The sequence below is a fragment of the Plectropomus leopardus genome, chromosome 1 (genome assembly GCF_026936395.1).
Source record: "Plectropomus leopardus strain MGB_pleo_1.0 chromosome 1, ASM2693639v1, whole genome shotgun sequence".
In the NCBI taxonomy this organism is placed as follows: domain Eukaryota; kingdom Metazoa; phylum Chordata; class Actinopteri; order Perciformes; family Serranidae; genus Plectropomus; species Plectropomus leopardus.
The window spans coordinates 4,564,714-4,590,183 of NC_142176.1; the positions used below are offsets into that span (position 1 = coordinate 4,564,714).

General features: G+C 38.5%; 1 protein-coding gene across 3 annotated transcripts in view; it reads right to left on the reverse strand.

Moving 5' to 3' along the window:
- Nucleotides 1-25,470, reverse strand: part of ano1a (anoctamin 1, calcium activated chloride channel a) — a 99,048-nt gene that overhangs the window by 29,781 nt on the left and 43,797 nt on the right. For all 3 annotated transcript variants that reach the window (XM_088085677.1, XM_088085610.1, XM_088085653.1), the window contains exons 6-12: nucleotides 19,441-19,495; nucleotides 17,719-17,770; nucleotides 16,603-16,658; nucleotides 16,258-16,299; nucleotides 8,951-9,015; nucleotides 7,270-7,404; nucleotides 2,354-2,514 (exon numbers count right to left, since the gene is read on the reverse strand). In XM_088085677.1, coding sequence (XP_087941803.1) covers nucleotides 2,354-2,514; nucleotides 7,270-7,404; nucleotides 8,951-9,015; nucleotides 16,258-16,299; nucleotides 16,603-16,658; nucleotides 17,719-17,770; nucleotides 19,441-19,495 — 566 coding nt within the window. The remainder of the gene's footprint in view (nucleotides 1-2,353; nucleotides 2,515-7,269; nucleotides 7,405-8,950; nucleotides 9,016-16,257; nucleotides 16,300-16,602; nucleotides 16,659-17,718; nucleotides 17,771-19,440; nucleotides 19,496-25,470) is intronic.

Consider the following 25,470-nt stretch of genomic DNA (forward strand, 5'->3'; position numbering starts at 1 on the left):
CTACCGAACCAAGCACAAACACCAGACTAAACACAGGCTGAAACACAAAGTTAATGCATGTCTCTACCCTCGCCACCTAAAAATGACGAAGAATATAGAGGATGAACATGCAGTCTTTAATAGTGTCGATCTTTCTGCACTTTGATTTAGTTCCTGTTTATCGTACCTGAACATGAAGTTATGTTGGCTATAAATATGCACTTTCTGTGTATATGCAATCAACAGCTTTAAATCTCATAACGTGATTAAGTGTTTTTGTTGTATTCCTCCTGCACTGATAGACTGCGTGGCCACTCGCAGACTTGTAAACTATGTCGGGTTTGTACATGATATCACAGAGTTATTTTATTATTTGTTATTTAAAAATAACAAAAGGGGTCTGGGGTTCCTCCTCCAGAACATTTTGAGTTTCTGAGACTTTGTTTACTGCACTCTGGTGACTATTCAAGAGAGAAATACACAAAATAATTAAGTCATTTTTAGGTGAGAATGGCCCTGCTGAAAATGGAAAAGTCTTTTTTGCGTAAAAAAAAAAAAAATCTGCGTCCACATAATAACAAAGTGAACGCATCGTCCTGCACCCGGATCTAGAAAAACAAACGAAAGTGCTGTAGTGTGCATGCAGGGCCTTTATCTGTGTAACACAGTTTACACGGTGACAGAAGGGTCCGAGTTTTCAAAAATGACACTCTGGAACCCGGTTTCAAGGGTTCGCATTTTCAGGCCCCCAAAACGTGTTTGTCGTGCGAACGAAAGGCCAAACCGCAACAATAAGGTTTCATGCAAGAACCAATGCAGTGTAAACGGCCCCTTAGTATACTGCAACAGAATATTCATGTTAAACACATTAAATTCAGTTTGGTTTTTTGATTCATGCCCCTGTTACACTGCTGGGTACCAGGGGAGGGAGGGAGACCAGGCTGTAAGTTTGGCCCCAAACAGGGACCCGCAGTCAGCTGTCCTCCCTCGCCCACACACCCCTGCGTCCCGGATGCCTGAGCGAGGCGGACAGCTGTGACGTCACCGTTTTCTGCGCATTGCCAGTTTACACGGGGACAGAAGGGGTTTTGTTTTCAAAAGACTACACTCTGGAACCCGGTTTCAAAAGTTTGCATTTTCAGACCCTCAAAATGTGAATGAAAGGCCAAACTGCAACAAAAGTTTAACATTTCATGCAGGAACTGTTGCCATGTAAACAGCCCCTTAGAGTAACGCTTATACACACTGGAAAATGCCAGAAACAGATTGCGATAACTAAGAGGAAAAAAAGGTGTGAAATTGTAAAAAATGAGGAGCAGCATGTAAGAGCTGTGACCTCAGAAAGAAACTGCAAGCGGGTAATTAAGATCAGGAGTCTCCTGAGAGGAGGCTGGCAAGTATTCTATTTGCCCAGCTGGATGATTGTGGTGTTTGCAATTATATTGGCAATACAACTGACAATACTCAACAAACAATACTGTTTTTCTGTTCTTCAAATCCCATCCAGTAGTGCATTATTCAATCTTTTACTACTGTCTGAGGCTCTCTGCTCCGAGCCTGTTTGTTCTTAATAAAAATGCAAATCTTTAAACGCTGGTCATGTGCATTTCTTTCGTTTTTCAAAAAAAAGGCTCAGTGATTATTTCAGATTAAGCCACATTTGGTGCTCTAGTGAGTATCTGTGGCAGCAGGACGGTGTATGTGAAACTGAATGTGTGTGTTCACAGTAATGAAGGAATATGTCAGCCAGTGCAACAGCGTGGCTCACTGATGCATTTTTAACAACAATGGAGCTCTGCGGCACGAGATAGGTACCGTATATCAGGCTTTTATACACCCATAACATCATTTGGTTGATACATTCATCGTATGTTTGGGCCTTTTCATGGATTTCCTTGACAATAAGGCAAAAAACAGCAGCATGATGAAGTACTTTCCATTTGTATAGATACATGCTATTTTATCAATGCAATGATTTCAAACATGTCGAAGTAAATGGTATTCTCCCTCTTCAGGTCTGCAGCACGTGAACCCAGATGGCGGGCGTGCTGCGACTCTGTCAGACACTAGCTTCATCTAAACATATAACACCTCTCTGATCTGAAGCCCTGCTGCTGCTAACAGATGGCAGCGTGGTTTGGCAGCACATCAGAGGATCGTCTGTGTTTACTCAGCAGTTACCTTTGCGGATTCCTATTGTAAAACTCATGTGCGCCCAAGGTTCAGTCTCCATGTTTCCTGCCAAAGCTGTACTGAATGGAATAAATGGTGCTGTCTATTAAGTGGAACCGCTCTCGCAATGCTTCACTGTAGACTCGTCCTTATTAGACTCTTTGATTGCCGTTTGCATGATTGGATGCGAAGGCGTCCTTACCCCAGAGGGCCATGAAGATGGAGAAGAAGACGGTGGCCGGGTTATCAAACAGGTGGCTGGCTCTCGCTGTTCCGCACGCCGTCACCAGCTTCCAGTAGCTGCAGGCGCGGTCACACAGCGGACACATGGTGATGTTATTCCTGGGATCACAAATCTCCATACTGACAAAACAGAAGAAAAAAAAAAAGAGACGGATTATTCAAACAGGTGGAAGAGGAAGAAAATGATGTTGGAGAGACATCAGATAAAGATTCAGACCACACGGCAAAACCAGAGTTACAGCCTCACTGTTGTGTGCTTCCACAAACCCGTCAAGTTGCACTTAATTAACGGCCAAAAATGTTTTTTGGAGAACATTTCGATGTCATAGTGAAGTTGACCTTTGACCGTTTGGATATTAAATGTCACCATTTTATCCTATTAGACATTTGTGTGAAATTTTGTTGTAATAACTGTATATATTCTTGAGTTATGGCCAAAGGCAGGTTATGTAAGGTCACAGTCACCTTTGACCACCAAATTCTCTTTAGTTTCTTTAATAAGTCCAAGAGGACATTTGTGCCAAATTTGAATAAATTCTGTCAAGGCGTTCTTGTGTTGTTCATGAGAATGACACGAATGCAAGGTCACAGTGACCTTGACCTTTGACCATCAAATTCTAATCAGTTCATCCTTGACTCAAGGTGGATGTTTATGCTAAATTTTAAGAAATTATGTCAAGGTGTTACTGAAACATCCCATTCATAAGAATTAGGCAGATGCGGTCAAAGTGGCCTTGACCTTTGACCACCAAATTCCGATCAGTTTAGTCATGTGTCCAAGTGGACATCTGCACCAAATCTAAGGAAATCCCTTCAAAGCTTTCTTGAGATATGGTGGTCATGAGAATTAGACAGACTAAAGGTCACACTGACCCTGACCTTGGATCACCAAATTCTAATCAGTTCATTGTTGACTCCAAATTGATGTTTGTGCCAAACTTGAAGATCTTGAGATATTTACTTTACAAGAATGACATGGCCACAAGGTCATAGCGGCCTTGACCTATGACCACCAATTTGTAATTAGTTCATCCGTGACTCAAAGTGGATGTTTGTGCCAAACATTAAGAAATCCTGTTGAGGTGTTCTTGAAATATCATGTTCACAAATATGAGACAAAAGAGATCACCTTGACCTTTGGCAACCAACTTACAAACAGTTCATCCATAAGTTCAAGTGGATGTTTGTGCCAAATTTGATGAAAATCTCTCAAGGTGTTAATGAGCTATGGGAATCGGACAGGCGAACAGACGACATGAGAACATTAATGCCTTCGGAAGCGACGAGTCGCAGAGGCTTAAAAACATCTTAAATCTTAAGCTCTCCTCTGTGTTGTTTTTCTTAAGAAGTGCTTCCCAGGGGATTTTTTTTTTTTGTCATGGCACACGGAGCCACCCAGCAGCTATATACATACACAGACGCTTATCTGTTTTAGCAGCTGACATTGGGTGAGAGACGGTGTACCCCCAGGACAGGTCGCGGGTCTGTCACAGGTCTGACACATAGAGGCAGACAGCAGTTCACACACACTTTCACACCTATGGGCTAATTAACCTGACCTGCATGTGTTTGGACTGTGGGAGGAAACCCATAACCTGCAAACTCCACACTGAAAAGCCTTAGCCGTGTTTTAATTATTACATGTTGTTATATCTTTAAGATGCACAAGGACAAAACAAACAAACGAAATAAAAGTTTTAATTGGACATGTGAGGCTGCAGTTAAAGTGTGGAGAGAGCTCATCCTGCATGTCTGACTACACCAACAGACCACTCCACAATCACGTACAGCTAAAACACGCCTGTTAGCTGAATAGTGTTGAGTGTGATTTTAATTATGTTGGTGGGCTCAGATTCAGTCCTGTCAGACCGTGTTGAGGGCTGAGATGTATCACTTTTTTGAGCTCTGGTGTCTAATCGCCTGAGCCGGGAAAGTTGTGATGTGTTACTATGACAACAAGCAACTGTGAGCGTCATGTCTGTTCTCATGCACTATACTTTCCTATGAGAAGTAATGCACCAAAATCCAAACATATCCCACATAATGATGAGCCGGTAATGAGTGCACGTGTACCGGGAGGCTGCGTTTATGTGACCGATGGAAGGAAAAGGTACTGAGCAGGAAGGTTGGGCCGCTTTTCCCGAAGAGGCTGGAACTACGTGAACTCTGAGTCATTCTAACGTACTTCCTAGTCACATTTCTTTTCCGAAACATCACCACGGTAACTTCACGTTAATGCCATTTGCGGGGCGCTAATTTGTAGAATATCATATGAGCTGTTGTATGAGGACACGTTGCTTCAGCTGAGACGTGACTGCATATTAAACCTGTTTTAATGCAGTGATTATTTTACTTATCTCTCTTTATGTTAACCCAGCATAACACACATCGCATTTTTATCAATATGATAAAATGTCTTGTCTTTATAGATCTCTTACTTATTCAGTCTCTCTTTCAAACTCGCTGCAGACTGACTTGGAATAATGTTTGAGCACTGCTTGGGAGGAGACGTACAGTAATTAGTGATGGCCCATCATTTCATCTTGCTGGTTAAGGAGGAAAAATGACCATGTTCACCTGGGTGTTGTGTTCCCATCAATACTGATCAGAGCTGGAGGCGATAAAAACCTTTTTTTCCACTGCAGAGTCATTTGACCTGGTGTAAATGCCAATCGCACTAATCCTGATTGCATCAAAAAGCCAAATGTTAGTGTTTTTTTTTTTGTTTTTTTTGCAGTGGGAACAAGGCTGTAGTCTAAAGTAATCCTTCCTTATTTACAATGTCTGTTTTCGCTGAGAAATTTGGACTGATGCAACCCAAGAAAAAAAAATGGCTGTGTACGTTTTTGCAAACCACAGATATGTTGCATTTGCACGTAGTTATCTCTCATATCAAGCAAATATGATGCACTGCTTCAGGAAGGATGTGAAGGATTTAATTTCACACTGATTACACTGACTTGGAATTGATTATCTATCACAGTGAATGTGATTTCACAATGTGCCATCGATATAAAATGCGATAATATAAATATTGTGGAAAATAATTTACTATTGGATAAAATTGTGAGGCAGGTTTTGTCTGATACCTGACTGAGACATAATTTTTGCAACACATTGAAGTTGCATCTCAATCCAAACCTGCTCATGGCTTTGCAGCTCTGTTTATAATGGTCCAAAACCCCCAGAAATATTTAAGGAAGAGCGACCTCAGTATAAACAGTTTCTACTCCCTCATGATATATACGGTATCATTATGTTGCCAAAACACCACCTGCTATGCATACATGTGAAGTCTGTAATGACCTGATGTGGCAACAAACCTAAAGCTTTAGCTGGTGTTTGTGTGACTGGGTGGAGTCGAGGTGTGGACTAAGCCTGCTGTTTACCATCAAGCCTCAGACCGCATCAGATCTCCATCCTAACAAGCCGTGTGGTCTGCTGTATGTTTTCTTCACCAAGTAAAAAAAAACTGTCAGTGTGTTGTACTGACTTCATCATGTTTTTGTTAAAAATTAAATGGTCTCAAGTATAATTACAAATGGAATAACGGACCATACGTATGTAGATTCGCATGAAACTGATTCTTGAAAATTCTTCTAGCAATTTAATTTGTCCTGAAAACAGGTGAAACAACATTTTAGGAAAATAAAAATTGAATAATTTTTTTTTACATAAATCAAAATGCATTGAGCAAAGTTGAAAATGTCACCAGCTTGTCATGCCGGCAGAGACCAACAAAGGTGAAGTGGTGAAGGTTTAATTTATGTATTTAACTATGTAACACCTGCTGTATCTAAAATAATTTAAACAATTGTTTTAGATAAAGCCAAAGACTTGGGAATTAGGAAACAAGTCTGGTTTTTCACTTGTGTTCACGACTTTAACTGGACATTAAACCTCAATAACCTCTTTTAATGTCTGGTTAGAGTCCCACTTTTTAAAAATGTAATCTTTCTTTGGACAATTTCTGATTTAAATTATATTTGTTTTCAATTTTATTGAATCTATTTTATCAATGTCTTTACTGTAATCTGTATTTTATCTGGGAAAGGTTCTTATATGACTGCTTTTGAAAAGAAAAGAAAAATGAAAAGAAAGACACCTTTTTTACCTTGAAGTACGGTGTCAAAAGACTGAAACTTATACACCTATGGGAAAAAAACATTTTTGACAACAATAACCCACCTGCCTTGACATGTTAGTGAATTGATCGAAGCACACATCAAAGCAAAGTACTTTAGAAACCCTGTTAGATTAATGTAATGTTATATACTCTTAAATAAGTTAAGATGTTTTCTGCATCACAACAGTTTCTAAACGGTGCTCAGTGACGGAGATACACAGTGATGTTAGGAGACTGTGATGTAACTGCAAAAATGCAACACAAAAATGAAGGGCAGCTTCAGGACGAAGAAGAAGAGAAAAACATTTGGCAAAAGTTTGGCAACAGATGAAAAACAACATACGCATGGGAAGATAAATGTGTGTGTGTGTGTCTGTACTCAGTGTGCCAACTCCACCATGGCTTTAGGGGGAGCCTGTCCCTCAAAGTGAGAGGGTTTACTGTGACTCCTCATGCACAGAAACATTCATAGCTGCAAGCACGCTGGCCTCCTTCAGCATGTCTGACACATAATAATCACTTAATGCTCCTATGAAACCTCCACACGGGTCCATGGCATGCATGCAAGTTTCTGTATTAGAGTGAATAAGTGATGAATCACCCTCATGCACGAATCACACATTAATAGTCGCCTTTTATGCAGGACCCATGGTGATGAACATACAGTAAAATAGAGATGCATGGTGTCAGTGTGCATGCATGGTGACGCTGTGTGTGTGTGTGTGTGTGTGTGTGTGTGTGTGGTCTACCTGGGTATGTTATCATCGACAGTGGCACAGCCATAGAGGAACACGATGACTCCGACGATGGCTGCAGGGATCAGCATCTGTGTGTAGACTCCTAACCAGGCAAAATACAGTCCGACCTTCTCCCCAAAATACTTTCTGTGGAGGGAGAAACCAAATGTAAAAAAGTGCTATATTTACAACAATTATGACTTTTTTCATGACTTCAGGGCAAATTTTAAAGACCATACACTCTCTGAAAGGACCACTGATACTCCTTTGCAGTTTGTTTTCATTACTGTATACTTTTTTTTAATCTATTTTGTTATTAAAAAAATCTGAACAGGATTAGAACTAAATATTTAAAGATAATTATGGGACTTTTCGTTATTTATGATAGGGAAGGGTGAGGTACAAAAAGAGGGAGGCATGTCAAATGATTTTTTCAGGCACTGGAGAAGAGCTTATGGTTTTTATTTTGGCTCAGGAGTTGGGCTTATGACTTTAAATGGCTGCATTTTCTATTTATTTTACAGCCAATTTAAAAAAAAAAAAAAGCCTTCCAAACCTGCAAGCCCATAGATTTAGAAGGAATGTTTTCTTGAAAAAATATTTTTAAAAAAAAGAAAGAAAAAAAAGAAATTAGGGCGAAAACTTTTTTTGGTCAATTTTTGAAGAAAATATTTTGGAATTTTTTTGTCTTTAGATTTTTTTGGCAATCTTTAAAGAAAACATATTGGCATTGTTTTGCTTTTATTGTGGCGATTCTGAAACAAAAAACTTTTGCCTTTTTTTTCTTGAAAAGACAACATTTGGGCATTTTCTGTTTGTTATAATTTTGAGGGATGTTTGAAAAACATATTTTGGCAATTTCTTTTCTTTAAAACATGCCCTCCAAACTTGTCGACAAGACATATTTCATTCAAAAATCACCAAAATGACAGCGATTATCACCGCTTTAAACTGTAAAAACAGACATTATCGTTTGATTTTTAAAACATCCGTTAGTTCTTGGACACATCGTGTGTTATTATACAGGTTTGTGAAACAGATATCCATGACTTTTATAACACTTTCAGGGATTATTTAGTTTTTCAAAACTTTTCCAGGGCTGGAAATTGCTAATTGCAAATTCCATGACATTTCCACAATTTTCATGACTGTATGAACCCTGATTACATCACTGCCAAATACTATTATCATATTGCCAAATGAGCTTAATGGTCGATAATAAAACCACATTTCTGAAAGGTTTGTTCCTCCCTGCGGCTTCTAGATGTTGGAAATAATTCTCCCATCAGCCTATCACTTCCTCCACTGTCTGCATTAACCCATTTTCTGCAGCAGTCTTTTAAATAAGATCATTTTATGAGCGCTGACATGATGATTTGATGATAGTGCACGATCCTGCTCACAGTCCCTGAGCAGAGTGTGTTTGATACATTCAGCTCACATTCGCAGTCTCTCTCTTTCCTGGACAAAATCCAGCTCAGCACATGACTACTGTTTCTGCGGAGGAACATCATGCTTCAGTGGAGCATCAATCTGCTTGTGAGAGTCCTCATCTGTCTTTCTTGCCCGCAGGCTGGTGGAGGCAGTTAACGCTGCAGCGAGAGCACCAGCCACGGCAGACATGTGAGGTCTGTGAATGTGTCGCTAATTCACCTGACGGCTGTGACAATAAGAGCACTGCTGTGGATCTGACCTGATGAGTCCGATAGGCTGGTACTTGTAGAAGACGCTGTAGCTGGCCCACTCATCGTACAGCAGCTGTGGAGAGACGCACGAGGCGATAATTAATGCTCAGATATTATATTATATGCTGTTGATGACGCTTGCTGTTAGAGCACAAAAAAAATCCCTCCATGTTTGGCTGTTTGTCTTGGTAAATTCAGTATAATCTTTATTCTCTAACAGAAAAAAAGTGTTTAAAAAACGGTTTGATTAGTGTCAAGAAACTAGCAATTCATTATTGATTAACCCACTACTCATTTTCTCAATAAACCGATGTTTTTGTTTTGTCTATAAAATGTCAGCACCTAATGAAAAATGCCCATCGCAAGTTCCAAGAGCCCAAAGTTATAACTTTTTACATTTTGTTTCTCTCCAAAACACAAAGATGTTCTGTTTACCTGCACAGAAGCATGGGCGGATTACAAGACAGTGGGCCCCTGGGCACAGACACGTAAAAGGCCCCACCACCTCTCCTCAGACTGGAAACACACCCACACGTGGTGACTGTGCCTATTTTTGTTTATGTCTCTTTGTAGTAATTTAGAGTCTTTTTGCCCGTTTTCGTGTATGTATATATATATATATATATATATATATATATATATATATATATATATATATAAATCTACTTTTTATTTTGTGTCTCTTTGGGATGTCTTTGGGTAACGTGTCTTTTTTGGTCATTTTATGTCTCTTTGAGGTAATTTTATGTTGCCCCCCAAAGTAATTTGTCTTTTGTTGGCCATTGTCTCATTGTAATGAATTTATTGCCCCTATTGTAATTATTTTGAGTCCCTCTGAGGTAATTTTGTGAGGGTTTTCTTGAGTAACTTTGTGTCTTTGTTGGCCAATATGTGTCTTTTTGGGGTATTTTTGTGGGTTTTTATTTGTTTTTTTTTTTTTTAAGGTAAATTTATGTCTTTTTTGGTCATTGCATTTCACTTTGAGGTAATTTATGCTTTTTTTTCGTTAAAGTAATTTGTCTTTTTTGGCAGTTGTGTCTTTGTTATTATTTTGTCTTTCTTTTTAGTTGTTTTTCCCCACTGTAGTTATGTTGAGTCCCTTTGAGGCCATTTGGTGTCATTTTAGTTGTTTTGAACGTTAATTATAATTGTTTTGTTTTCTCTTTGAGGTAGTTTTGTGGCTTTTCTTAAGTAATTTTGTGTCTTTGTTGGCCAGTTTGTCTCATTGTAATTTTCTGTGTCTCTTTGGTTCTCTTGCCCCTTTTTATAATTATTTTGTGTCTCCTTGGGGTAATTTTATGAGGTTATTTTGGTAATTTTGTGTCTTTTTTGGCCGTTTCATGTATCTTTGTGGTCAGAACATGTTAATTTGATGACATTTTGCAGGTAAAGGCCTCTGGCACTGTGGGCTGGAACCAGTGGGTTTTGGCTATTTTACTTAAATGAATTACCTACAACAATTTGAGGATAATGGACATTGTTGCTGATCATTTTTGTTTTATTGACTAATTGATCGATAAACTTCAGCTATGATGTTAAGCTTTTGACCATGCTGCAATTTTTTTAAAGCTTTTTTACAGCATAAAGGGTTTTTAATGTAAAATCTGCAGAAGGTATATGACTGAAAATTAACACTGACAGGAAGATCAGCAAAGTAGGACTGCGACAGGAACTAAAAAAACAAGGTCAGGGCAGCAGAGAGGTTTGTATCACACTGTTGTTGAAATTATGCAACAAGTCCTGTGGGAACATAAATTATACTGAATTTACTATCTGAGCTAATGGGCCGACCCTTTATTAGCGGCTTGCTTATACTTGTTTATGGAGGTCATCAGATATTTGAACTCTGGTTTTTATTTGATTATTCATGGCTTTATGCAAAACAGCCAGTTCTCTGATGTACTTCAGATATATATGCAAACCTTATCTGCAAAATATATTATACATCCACTATGCAGTTTCATAGTAACATACACTTTCTCAGGCGGCAGTGCCAGGCTTGTGGTGTACAGTGAGACCAAAACTGTTTTCAGGTGAAAACAAATCAATGCAATCAAAAAGACAAAAAATCTACGGCCGGACTAATGTTTCACCATTTCTTTTGAGACTGACTGTGTTCAATTTCAGCAGAGATTTCTGTCACGTCTTGAATGATAAGTTCTGCTAGATCCTCTGGATTAACCTCCTCCTCTTATCCTCTGTATGAGACTGTAACATACAATCAGCAATCAGCTTTTTCTGGAAAAGCTACGAATCAGTGGAGCACTGCCTGACGATATGAGGTGCTGCAGCTCAATCAGGACTTTCAAAAACCACCTTAAAAAGATTAATAAAAGCTGCTCAGCTCTGCACTCACTTAATTTGACAAGAATTCACATGTGGGATGTCCTCTAATATGATCTGGGGTTTTCATGCACCGATACATGTTAATGAAAAAGCAGCAAAAAATTTGCACACACTCTCGTGCCACAAGTACATTTTCTCGCAGTGAAAAATAAATAACTGATTGTTTGTTTGTATGGGCCATGTGGCTGTGCTGATGTAAACGCCACTTTTACAGTCTGCAGTCTCCGATAACCAATGTCAAATAGTGTGCAGACTCCTCAGTGCACTGCAGGTGTGCACCAGCGTGCAGACTCAGTCAGGCTGATACGGTGTTCTCTAGTGATCGGTGAGGGGAAATTACATCCCCTCCCCCACAGAAATCGATAAGAGTGGAGGCAATTTCAGACTGAAGATAGAAACAGAGTGAAACAGGTTCACAATTATATCCGATATTGGGCAACATCTCATTACCACTTGTTTGTCTTCAGTAAATCATTAATTTTTAGATGCATTTTTCACTCATTTACTGTTTTAATTCTTTGAAACCTGGAACAACGTAGCTTTTCTTGAGCTGCATTCAGATTCCTTTCATGTGATTTGGACCTTTGAAAACCCGAAAAAATGGATTTGATTTCTTTTAAAAACATGACTAAAAAGGCAGCGAGCCACTTGTAGAGAAATGTTCCACAAATTACAAGAAATTAGGAAAAAGGTGACAACAGAATGGCCTGAAAATTAGCATTAAAAAAATGAAAAAGAGAAATTATTATTAGACATAAATAACAATAAAATAAAAATAGAGAAATATGTCCAGACAACTACATTCATATAATTCTAAAAACAGTTTTCTGGACATTTTATTAATTATCATAACTACTATTGACTATTTTATCTATCTATTTGTTTATTTATTCATTTTTTCTTTCGTTATTTTTTGTTAAATTTCAGGTTATTTTCTTGTAACTTCTAACTTCCACTTGTGTTTTTGAAAGAAATAAAGCTCATTTGCTTTAGGTTTAAAGGGGTTAATATAATTTAGTTTGCAGTGTCTCTTGAAGAGTTGTGTGTTGTGTTGAGCTGTGCATTTCAACAAATTGTAATTGATCGTGGTGTTAATTCCCGTCATGTATAATTTCTATTTTGTGGTACATTTAAGACCTTGATAAATGCTGATGATACATAAAACAGCACTGATAGGTGTGAAGGGTGTGGGTGTGTATGTGTTGCACAGCGAGATTTATCTGCAAAACACTGCTGCTGTGTGATACAGTCTCTGCAATAATCAAACAGCTGACTGTGTATGTGCGCTGTTTACCAGTAACCAGGAGCACATAAATCACTGCGAAACGCTTTTTCAAACACAGTCTCACTCCATTCACAGGCAGAGCAGCGAGGCGACAAACGAAGGCTTTTAATCACAGGAGGCAGCCCAGAGGTGCGCTCGGATGGCAGGTCGAGGCAGATTGAGCTCCGGGACGGAGACTCAACATTCCTACAGTCAAGGAAAACCCATTTCCCAAACATGTATACGCACATGTATAAGTATCATTGTGATATACATGAAAGTATGTTGCTGCTGAAGCACATAAAAGCATGGAGCCTAAGTTTATCTGATGGCTGAGAACAACAGAGGGGGAATTAATAGGCTGTTGCCTTAGTGACACACAGTCTGCAGTGTAATTATGGAGAGCGTTAGCAGGGGAGGAGATGACTTCAGACTCAGCACGAGCTCTGATTTTCTTTCCAATTGCCAGGTTCATTTTATTCTTGTATAGTAGGAGGCAAAGGCTCAGACGTGCACAGATGCTGTCACGTTAGCGCAGTAGTCTGTCATGCTTTGTTACTCATTATTAAAAAAAAAAATCCCTGATGGTATGACTAATTTAGTGGCATGTTTCAGCCACTTGTAGATGTTGTAATGCTTTATTGCATCGAGATAAAGAGGAGAACAAAGTCATTTAAACTAATTGGCAACACTTTATGAGGAGAACTAATGGTTTAATTTGGGAGCATTTAACTTTCTTAATTTGATATGCTGGGGAGAGATTTTTTTAAGGGATACTTATATAGCTATATATGCATTAGGGCTGGACCCAAATATTTAGTTATACGAGCATTCGTTAAGTGGGTAGGTATTTTGTTTTCAATTAATGCATTCGGATGTTCTTTTCTTTTTTTTTTTTGATTAATGCCATTTTCAGTGTTTGTAATCGTGCTGCTGCTCCTCTCACACACAGTGACAGGAATGATAAATGGTTATTAACAGGTTTATTGACTGAGTCGAGCCGTTTCAGCGCACACCAGATGCACACTGGGCTCTCTCTCGCTCAACACTGAAGCTCTGTGGCACACGGTTTCTCCCTCTCACCTGACGCACGGTCTCTCCCCGCCCGACGGTGAAGCTCTGGGGCACAAGGCCCTCCCCGCTTTTTAAATACACACTGTACACTACACACTGGGAATTTTTAAAATCTTTATTATGCATTATACCTGTGAGGCGCACACCTCCTATCTCCAAAACTGCTATTTTCAGGAATTAGAAAAAACACTGTTTTAAAAAATAACCCAGTGGAGATTAGTTGGAGATTTAGTCACAAGCTTTTAAAAATACATTTCAGTGGCTGAGAAAGAGTAAAGCCCACTGATAGACGCAGAGGGGGAACAACAGAATTAATTTATGAAAAAAAAAATTGAAATTGGTGAAATGTGGAGATACGAGGTTTGTGCCCGACAATGATGATATATTTATTAATGCTCTATCAGCACAATTTGGATTCATTTAGTGATTTATTTTAGCTTTTGCACTTAATTATTTTAGATGTGTATGCTCTATTTAGATATCTCCTGTCGTGCTGTGAGTAACAATTAAGTATCTATCCATATAACCTGTAGTTAATACAGGCTGTCATTTTAATATGATCACAAGGAGTTACAGCGCTTCATTACATAACATTTTTTCTGCATATCTCCCTAATTTGTTCCCATATATCATGTGCATCTGGGTTGGAAATGAACTTTTTTGTCCACCTGCTTCTGTGGCTGTTCGATTCCAAAATCTACCAGCCGCTCAGTAGATCAGCATTGTTTTCTTTTGGCTGGTGAATAAAGCAAATCTAGCAGCCACTTGCATATTTTTGGCCGGTGGCTGGTGCTGATTTCCAACCCTAATGTGCACACAAATTAAAACATGACATTTTAGAAATTGAAAATTTCTATTTAGTTAAATGACTTAAGCAGTGGGGATGGTATTGAAGAAACAGTTCCAGTTGAAAACCAGTTCCTCTAGTGTTCCTCTGTGAGCTTATCAATTACTTTTTATCTTTGCCGGCATGTTTTGCCAACAGCTGCACGCTGCTGCAAACTTTAAACAGAAGGAGTCATGTCGGAGAGGAAGGATCAGACTAACTGGCAACATTTTATGAGGAAAATTGATGGTTTATTAACTTTTACTTTCTAGATTTAATCTGCTCGGGTGAGATATAACCTGCAGAAAAAACATTCTGTCATTTTATTTTGATTACAAGGAGATGCAAATTTACATTATGTGACTTCTTTTCTGCACATCTCTTGCATCTGTTCCAATATATCATGTGGTTTCAAACTGTTCAGTCCATTGGATTCAATTGCGTCTGAGCTACAGGTCGAACAATACTGGAATTTAAAGGTTGTTTAATTTAATTTGGAAGTGAACATCAAACTAACCGTAAACTATCTAGATGGGAGAGATTTGTCATTTTTTTAAGCTTTTATTTTTCTTCAAAGTCAACCTGTGATTGCAGTACTTCTGTTACTTGTATTTTAAATATGTTTTTGTTTTTTAATTGGTAAAAAATCAATAAATAAACGCGTAGAAAGCGTTGCTGGGGAGAGGGATGTCTGGAGTGCTTTGCTCAGCCTGTTGGCCCCACGACCAAGCCTAAGTGGACGTCAATGGATGGACAAGATATTTTGTAGAATGGAGTAATTTAGTATTTTCAAAATACTCTGGCTCAAACCCGAGTATATGACTGGACTTGTATGAAACACTAGAGGGCTTTTGTTTTTAAATAAGGGTTTTTAATTTGTAACAGGAAGCGGTCAGATTTTCTCAGTTCCAATACTGAACTGTTCTCTCTTACATCTTACGTCGATGTAGGCGTTTCTCTGCAAAACTTTAACGTCAAACTCGAGCCATGCAGCTACGATACTGGAAACTTGCAACAAGAAGGAGCCGTGATGTAGAGGAAGAAACGGTGCAAACTGCAACTTAATTTCACGAGGAAAACTTACAAAATGGTGCTGCTTGTAATGTCTGTAAAATTATTATTTTAAATAAAGCTGGAACATCAGAAATATGCCAAAACATCTTTCTACACACAGGAATGCCATGTATGTTACACTATACGCATGAAAGTCGCCGCTTCCCAACAGAGCCACATGTCCGTTACTGAGGGTGAAGACGTTATGCTAATAAACTAACTACATTGGTGCCTTGCAGGCAGGCTCAGCTGATTTTCTATTTGAAAAAGAAAAACCTAAATGAATGCTAAACAAATATTTACTCATTTAATCGACAACGTGTTCAGACTCAGACAATAATTTTACCAAAGGAGCATTTTCATACATAATTATGATAAGAAAGAAAGAAAAGTTAAAAAATAATAAATTTCCACAGAAACTGTTTTTCATTCTTATTCAAAATATTCGTTTCCCTCTTTAAAAACAAAAATAAAAAATAAAAATGAAATCTCAACTCACAATCTGACAAAGACAGTTATCAGAACCTCTTGACAAAGTATAACATCTGATTGGCAGAAACGCACCAATCAGAGGACACTATTTCACCACACAGGTTTCTAGCCAATGTGTCTGCATAAAGTGAATTTGGGTTGATTCATTGAAAATTGAGGTTTGGGCTAATTGATGAACGATTTTTTAAAACTGACTCAACATGTTGGTGTTTAGTTGACAGCTGATTCAATTTATTGACCGTTGGAGCTGCTCTACTTACCTTCCTGTCGTTCGGTTCTGCATTCACCCCCTCGATATCTCCCTGCAACACACACACACGGTACGTTTCATTTTACACTTTGTTCATCGTGCATGTGGTGAATAATTACTCTAGTTTAATATAAAATTATGGGGTGCTATTTGTCAGAAATATGACAGTAATTCTGGCCAAAAACATCGACCCTTTGGCATAAATTAAAGCGTATAAACTGCGGATGCTTCGGTGGTTTTCATATTACAAATTCACTGAATTGGAAAAATTATCACGGTAATAAAACAGCAATTTATCAGCCGTTCTCAGGCCGGTGGGGGAGAGGCGACGACGAAGTGTGATAGCAATACTCACATCGTGCAGAGGATAAGCGGATGTATAGACGCCATTGGCTAACAGACTGGTGATCCCTGAAAAGCGGAATATATGAAGGATTATTATCCCGCAGGACACACACACACACACACACACACACACACACACACACACACACACACACACACACACACACACACACACACAGCAGTGTAAATCTCAGCAGAAGAGTTAAGAGTCTTTAGTCGTTTTGAGCCTTTTTTGGTTGTTCTGTGTTGATCTGTAGTCATTTTGGGTCTCTGTGGTTGTTTTTTGTCTTTTTGAATTTTTTTGTGTCTCTTTGGAGTTGTTTGGAGTTTTTGGTTATTTGGTGTCGGCTTGGAGTCATTTCGTGTCTCCTTGTGTGTCTCGTTTGCCAGTTTGGAATTTTGTTTTGTGTCTTTTCATAGTAATTTGTGTCTCTTTGTTGTTGTTTTTTTTATTTTTTGTGTCTTTTTTTAGTCTTTTGCGTTTGGAATTTGTTTTGTGTCTTTTCATAGTTATTTTGTGTCTTTTTGTAATTTTTTGTGTGTCTTTTTTATGCTTTTGTGTCTATTTCTAGTCATTTTGTGTCTCTTTGTAATTGGTTAGTGTCTCTTAGTGGTTGTTTGGACCATTTTTGTAGTTATTTTGTGTTTCTTTGCAGTACCACAATTTTTTGTGTGTTCATTACTAGACACCTGCTTGTTGGTACATGATTTATTTAGATTACGTGACATTTTGCAATTGAAGGCCTGGGGGGCCCCCTGACACTTTAGGCCCGAAGGCTTGTGACCGGTAGGCCAGTTTATTAATCCATCCATGCTTGACATGATGGCAACGCTAGACGAAAGGTCATGGAGTCAGTACACATGAGAGATCTCTTTCTCTCAGGAGCATGAATCTGCAAGGCAAACGTTGTGTCAGTTTGAGGTAAGAGACAGGAGGAATAGAAATTTCAGCTCATGTGGCCACCAAAATCAAAACTCAGTCCATTTTGAGCATCCGTGAGGAGATTAGCTGGTGAAAGAAGACGATGGCTCACTCTGAGGTCGTAATTACACTCTCTTCTGATGAGAGCAGGACCCACATTAATTGCATATTGATTCATGTCTTGAATAAAGGCAGAGGTCTTACCCATGGAGTATTTGGCTCTTGTGCATCTTGTCCTCTTCAGCACCTCATAGACCTGTCGATAGAAGAAAACATTAAAAACTCGTATTCAACTGAGCAGGTTCAGTCTTAAAATCATTACAAGAAAGATGAGCTGAATATTGATTTGTATAATAGCACAAATTAAACAGTTTGAGGGAATATGAAGCAGGCAAACTGTCGAGTTTCTGTGTGTCGGTCCTCACACAGGCTGTTGATGAGGTCAATGTAAAAACAGCGCCTTACGCAGAATCTTATTGATGAGAGCTGAGGCTCAGCTGGGAGCAAACCACGGCTGTGATTGAGGAGCTCCATCCAGTGATGAGAATCAAATTACTCAGTCATTAGTGGAGCACTGCAAGGTGCCGTGTAGGTGTTAATGTCAATGCAGCAGCGCATGTATGACGCAGATACACAGAATGTATTTGTTTTTTATGGGACTCGTAAGGAGGCGAGGGGGTCATACTCGAGGAAAGTGCACGCGAGGGAAAACAAGGTGTCCCCTCTTTGTTGTTAGATCAATGCAGAAAAACACTCTAAAGGAGGGGACAGTCATTAATGAAACATCTCATACAAATGTTATCACTGTGCTGGATGAGCCCTTAGGGACTGTTTGACGCATTTTACGCGCTTTTCATTCTTCATTTGTTGGTAGTTTTGGCTGTGTTCATACATAAATGTTGGCAAGCCTGTGTATTTTTGTTTAATATTGGAATTTCCAGCTCAGCTCTTTCAGTAAGTCTAAAAAACACAAAATTGTCGCATTGATACTGTTAAGTGCAAAATATGCTCCACTGAAACACATTCAAACTGCAGCTTTTGATACCACAGCCATCAAAGCATTAAAAAACATGCATTGGATTATTTCTGGGTCTATGAATTTGTAATTTTTACCATTTTCCACCTGATGTGTCTTTTTTTTTCAACCATATTTGGCATATGGAGAAAATACATGCTATTTCCTCTACGTAACACTGTCACGGTCAGTGTTGCTGCAAATCATTGACATATCCCAGGAATAAAAAAATATATACTTGACTTTGCATGTAGTATACTGACATAATGTGTTGTTTGCATGTTTTTTTTTTCAACTCAACATATAGTGGCATCATGAAAAAATCCCAGGCATTTAAAGGGTTAAAATTCGGGATAATTAACAAATATTTTATATTTATGATTAGGACTGATGTTGGTTAAAATAATGAACTCAATGAAAGTAGAAAAACAGATTGATGTATAATGTTTTTATAGCCTGATTTTGAAAAGTGCATTTTGCGTGCAAATATAAATGAGTGTGAGTTTTTAAAAAAAACTAATAACAAAAAGTAATAATGTATAAAAATCAATGTTGCTGCTAGTCAGTGACATATCCCAGGCTGTGATAATCAAAATAGCAATCTACTTAGCATGAAATATATTGAAAGTTTATTTTTCCATTTAAAAAAATAGTGGCATAATGACAAAAAGGGTTAAAATTCTAAAATGTATAAATAGGACTGACATTTGTTACAAAAGTAACTAAGTGAAAGTAGAAAAATCATATTCATGTTTTTGCTTGATTGATTTTTTAGCTTGATTTTTAAAAGTGCATTTTGTGCACAGAGCAATACGAGTGTATGTCATATTAAAGCGGGTCTTAAGGGTTAAAAACTGTTTCTTAAAGCTGGAGATTTTCTGTATCTTCGTCTGCTAAAACAAAATACTTACTATTGAGCTCCTGGTCTTGCTGTCAAAGAACTTGTCCCTGTCAGACAGATCAAATCTGGAGACAAAGATCAAAACAGATGTAGTTTTAGACACAGATCAAGATAAAGAGTACAGCATATTTACAGTTTTATATTCACAGCATATTTATAGTTGATCATGAAAAGCTGTAAAGATGACGGGTAAGATGAACAACATTCAATATCTATAGAATTAAATATTACAGTGGAGGCCAATATTGGCCATTAAATGCTAAAGTGGCTTTTGTTGTCCACCTAGCACCTAATGAAGAAAGACTTCACTTCCTCAAAGCCCAAATCTGATTTTTTTAATGAGGTATTTCATGTTCCCAAAATAACCATCCCAAATAGGGCAGAAAGTCCAATAACAATGAAGTCACGTGATGCATGTTCATGCAAAAGTACAATAAAATGAGGGGTATGTTATCGTGTTTCAGTACAGTGCAGGCTGCAATTTCAAGGGAGAAGCAGCGAGAAAGCTCCATAAATCCTTGTTGGCTCAACCAGCCGGCCCTGTCGCCTGCTAATGAAGGTCATAAACAGTGAATATGCAACAGTGATTTGCATCAGTGGGAATGCTGATTGTTATTCAGGACCTATGTGGAGTGTTGTTCGTATAGTGCAAGGTAAATTAAAGTAATACTTCACAAATGAGCATTTGCACATTAATTACTCTTCCTGTGTTACACATTGGAATAATGAAGAAAACTTTGTTTTTCCTGCATGCTTCTGGTGAACTGAATCAAAAAACAAAGTCTTGATGAATTGAATTTTTCGGGAGTTTTTCCTTGGGTGATGTGAGGGTCTAAGGGCAGAGGGATGTCGTACACTGTAAAGCCCTCTGAGGCAAACCATGTTTTGTGATAATGGGCTCTATAAATAAAATTGACTTGACTTGACTTGACTTGAAACAATAGGGAGATGCCTTTGATAACAGCAAAACTAATATCAAAACAACTGTGCACAAACTCACACAACTCGTGCAGTCTAATCCAAATCTCATTTATTCAGACTCCATTGACAAAAACAGTAATTCTACCTCAGGGAGTTGGATAAAAGTATTTTCTATCTCTTGCTTTAGTACAGTACTTTTAAAATCAACTGTGCTGCCTCGTCTAAAGAGAGATGTGTCAGTAAATTAAATTGTTAAGAGCAAAAGATAAAACAAACTGTAAAACCCTTTGAGGCACGTTTGTAATTTGTGCTTTTGTGCTATACTTGATCAACTCCATGGGCAGATATTGTTGGAGTAAAAGTTTAAAATTGTTGACCTTGAACATTTTGCTGATTTATTCAGAGTGAATCTATTGCTTGATATGTTGACATAAAATGTAAAGCAGGTGGTTTTAAAGGCTCACTATGTTAGGCAAAGTCTGAATAAAGCTGAAACTAACACAAAGTAATCTGTAGAAGTCTAAAGAAGTCACTTTCCACCTCTGCAAATGTGTCTGTTTCAGCGCTGTGGCTGTCAAACACTCAGCTGCATTTGGTTCGTTGCGGCGCTGTTCTTATTATCATTGGCTGTTCGTGTTTTCTGTTGAAACATGGCTGGAATGCGTTCTATCGTCATTCTATCGACTACGTCTCATATTTCAATTGAGGAAAAGTTATTTCGCAATTGATATTGTTATCGTTTTATCACCCAGCCCTACTTTGTAAATATAACCAGCTGATTCAAACGTAACAAAAACACAACGATTCCTGAGTGGAATCATTTACAGGAAACAGACTCAGTGCACAGCTGTTATTGATGCGGTCGTGCTGCATATCGCTAAATATTCGGCGCCTGTATATACACTGTAAAAGCCTAGGTTAATCCATATGCTGAAAACGATCAACCCCAGGTACATGCTACCAAGCCGCCCTGCCTCATCTGTGCAACTGTACACATGAAGAGATCACAGAGAGCTGGAGGGGATGTTGTCTGACTTCACTACGACAGACCGATGGTCCGGTAATGTGAACACAATGAATAACATTGTTTGTTAACATGGAACTAATGTTGAATGACTGTTGTCTGATTTCAGAATTGGCCTTTTTCAGTAGTCTACTGTTTCAACTGCAATACTACAATATGCAAAATTTTGCAATATGCAAAACTGATTAGAAGCTCTCTACATTTTTCAGTTTGCCTTTGTTAATTTTTGTTGCTAAAATCAAAGCAAAACATGTTTTGAATGATTTCTTTGTCATTTGTAGTTTGTTTTTAATAGGGGAAAAAATGTTAATTGAACTTTGTGTGAAAAAATCTGAGATTTTATTTTTAGGCCCTAGAAAGTATAAATGTAATACTTGTGAGCACCAAGACACAGCTGCTTCAGGTGCATTTCCCAAACAAACATAATGAAATAACAATCTGTAACTTCAGTTCCTGCTGCTACAGTGACCTGACATGAAGGTACTTATTTATGTGCACGAGTTAAATCCAGCACTCGGACTCAGAACATGTGAACGTAACTCTTAGAAGAAAAGCATTTGGATGTGTGCTTGAGCGCTGAAAGCCTTTCATCAAACTGACTGAGTGGGCAGCTCCTGTCACTCAGTCAGCTCTCATACTGCTGCTGCTGCTTGTTGGCCTTCACTGAAACAGTCCAAATGGTGCTTGTGCTTTCACTGACAGTCAGCATTAATCTAGAGTTAAACCTGAAATTTGGGGGTTTAATTTAATCATTCGTTGACTCCTGGAGCAACCTGATTAGGAAAAAGGACATAATTACATCCATGAATGGCCAAAATGTAGAAGCATTAAACGGCATGTCTGATAAAGACGGATTGAGTTAATGTTGTCTGAAAGCTACTTTACACTGTAATCTATAACTGGTTTAATCTCAGGGAACAGGCCCGAAGCGTTCTCAGAACTGATAAAGATTAAGTGACGGAGAAGATGTGGAGGGAGATCTTTTGCTAGCTGTTAGTCAGAGCTGTAAATATAGCTGCCCGCTGCCCACTCTCTCCTCCATACATCCCAGCAGGCTGACGTTTGTGCAAGAGATTCTTCTTCTCTGATCGCCGCCTTTTGAGGCAGGTTTTACTTGTTGAGACTGAACCAGAAGCGTCGATGAAGTCATGGCTTCTGTCTGTAGTTAATCCCATAAGTCAGTTTAAATGCTTTCTTTTGCTAGTTTCAAAATCCTCCAACACAGTGTTGAGAAAATGTAAATGACTTTTGTGATTCAGTCTGTTTGTTTCCTCGTGGGGAGGTGGGGGGTAAAGCTGAGGCATGGGAGCTCCAGCAGGATGCAGTAGGAGAGCGTCACGCTTCAGCCTTCCTGCCATGCTGTTGAGGGATTTCTCAGTCCAATTTACACCTCTGTGGCTGTTACCTCGTCACACTGTCTGTGTGGGTGAACCTGCTTGTTTTTTACTCAGAGGTGAAACAACATGAAGCATGAAGGAACATTTGGAAATTTAAAGAGTTCCTCTCTCAGATTGCTGGTTATCTAATTTGGTTTAAGCAAAAGATTCCCTCGATCACAGAGAAATAACTTACATCTAACTTTTCAACCATGATCTCTTAACTGACTGACAAATGCTCGTAAATATCACTAACAATCTTAATTTATGTTAACATTATATGTAATTGTTAAGTTTATTTAAAATGTTTTCATATTTACTTAATTTTGTGGAGTTGTTGCAACTTAAATATGACAAGTTTAATCAAATCAATCTTTCCAAGTTTGAGCAACTTCAGTGAACCAAGTTTACTGTGCAACATATGTGCTGGCTGCAAACTAGTCAATCATTTTTGTACTTTCTTAAGCATGTTAACAAAACAGGGCAGCGTGGTGGTGTAGTGGTTAGCACTGACGCCTCACAGCAAGAGGGTGCCCGCTTCAAACTCGGGTTAGGGTGAGGTTTGGACTTTGGGCGGGAGGGCCCTTCGATGCGGAGTACCCGAGTTAATGTGCGTTTTCTCTGAGTTCTCCGGCTTCTTCCCAAAGACGTGCAGGTTAATTGACTCTAAATTGCCCGTAGGTGTGAACATGAACGTGGATGGTTGTCTGTCTCTATGTGTCCCCCTTGCGATAGTCTGGTGACCTGTCCTCCATGTACTCGCCCAATGATAGCCACCCTGTGACCCTTTAGAGGACAAGTGGTTACGGACAATAAAACTCGCAGTTCTCTTAACTTCATCACTGGCAAAACCCTCTACAGCATGATCGAGTCAGACTATCTTGGTTTATAGAATTTGCCAACATTTTAAAAGAACAAGTTAATTTCGCTTGTCATTTATACGTTGCATTTTGAAATAATTAAATAAATACGGCTACATTTTGAGTAAACTTGACAATCAGATATAAAGTAAACATAAATTAAGACAAACAGTTATATTTGCTTTCCTTTTTTAAGGCAATTGGTTTCCAAGATTATTTTAAGTAATATTAACAGATTTTACAGAATTGCTTTGTAGTATCTTACTACACTGTGAGATTATTACGGTAGTTATCGGGGAATTTTGAGTCAGTTTAAGCACGGCACCTCTGCAGTGTTGTCTCTGCTCGCTGATCTTTAAAACCACCATAGAGTTGATTTCTGCCTCCTCCCTTACAGTTGAATCTAAGCACACGTGGTGCAACTTTATTTGCTTAAGGCAACATTTATTTATGATAATGATTAGATGCACAGAGTGACACTATTGCTCTACCAACCTGGATAACATTTAATAATTTTGCCATTTAGAGATTTTAATACTTTTTCACCACAGCCAGGTTCCTTTCTTTGTATGAGCCATGTCCAAAATCTGGCCCGGAGCAAATTTTAAACAGCCCCCGGCTTGTTGTTAAATATTTACGGTATGATGATATATACTGCTATGATGCCTCACTCATTATTGTTTAATAAAGCCAGATCACTTTGCATTTTTTGTATTTGATAAATGCAGTGTTTAAGAGAGAGCGGCTCTAAGAGGCAGTTTTGCGCTGCTTCAAATGGCAGTAACAGCTGATCATCAGTGGTCAGCTGTCAGCCCTAAGCCCTGCACCATCACAAAGAGATTCAAAGTCTGTGTTAATCATTGAATGTTCATCATAATTGGCTTCAAATCCAAGATAGCAAAGCAACTATTTTGTTTTGCAATTTTTACTTGTTCCAGCAAAACAAAAAAAGCCGATAAACATTTCAACATGCATTACAATTTTTTAGGCTGTGAAACAATAAAAATCCCCAAAAAAGCTCACAAAATCCTAGAGGGACTTATTAACACATCCATAATACACAGCAACATTAGCAATCATGTCAATTTGAGTTTTGAGCCACCTGAATTTAATTCTATCAGCTGTATTTTTGCTCTCCAGCAGCTCCTGAGAAAAGCTGGCTCTCCAGGTGATAAATGTTCCACTATGTTCACCAGCTAGTCGCTAACTGTCTGTTTGCTGCTCGCTGCAGAGCAGGTGCTGTGCAGTGGGTTTATCACAGCTTTTATGCTGCTGGAAACGTGGTTGAAGAGAGAAAAACCCAAACAATGATCCAAAAAAAATCTAAAAAAACTCCATAGAACAAGTGGAGCTACAAGGCTGACTGATAATTTTCTGTCAGTTCATCACTTCATCAGCGCCTTTCACATTATTCATTGTCAGCTGACCCATTGTTAACACAAGAATACTGATTACTGCAGCTTTAAAAAGGGAACAAACAAGGAGAATTGTGACTTTGGCATGCTCTGGGATATAATGGTACACTGATCAATATGTTGATTGCAGGGTGATTGTGTAGGTCCACTGTACATGTATGATTCATGTCTTTTACCTCCGCAGCATTTTTACTGAGTACATACTGTGAGTCACAGCATCCATCAGGAAACAGATCAATAGACAAAAATATTACAGAATTAGAACTAACAAGGCTTCACATTATTTAACGTTTACCGCTCATCTCATTTAACGGTGGACTGAAATCCAAATGTAAATGTCTGTTTGCTAGAGACAAAGATCTTACAATATAACAAAATGCAAAAATAACAATAATATGGACGCCAGCAATAATTGTGTGCATCCTAAATGTAAAAAAAGAAGAA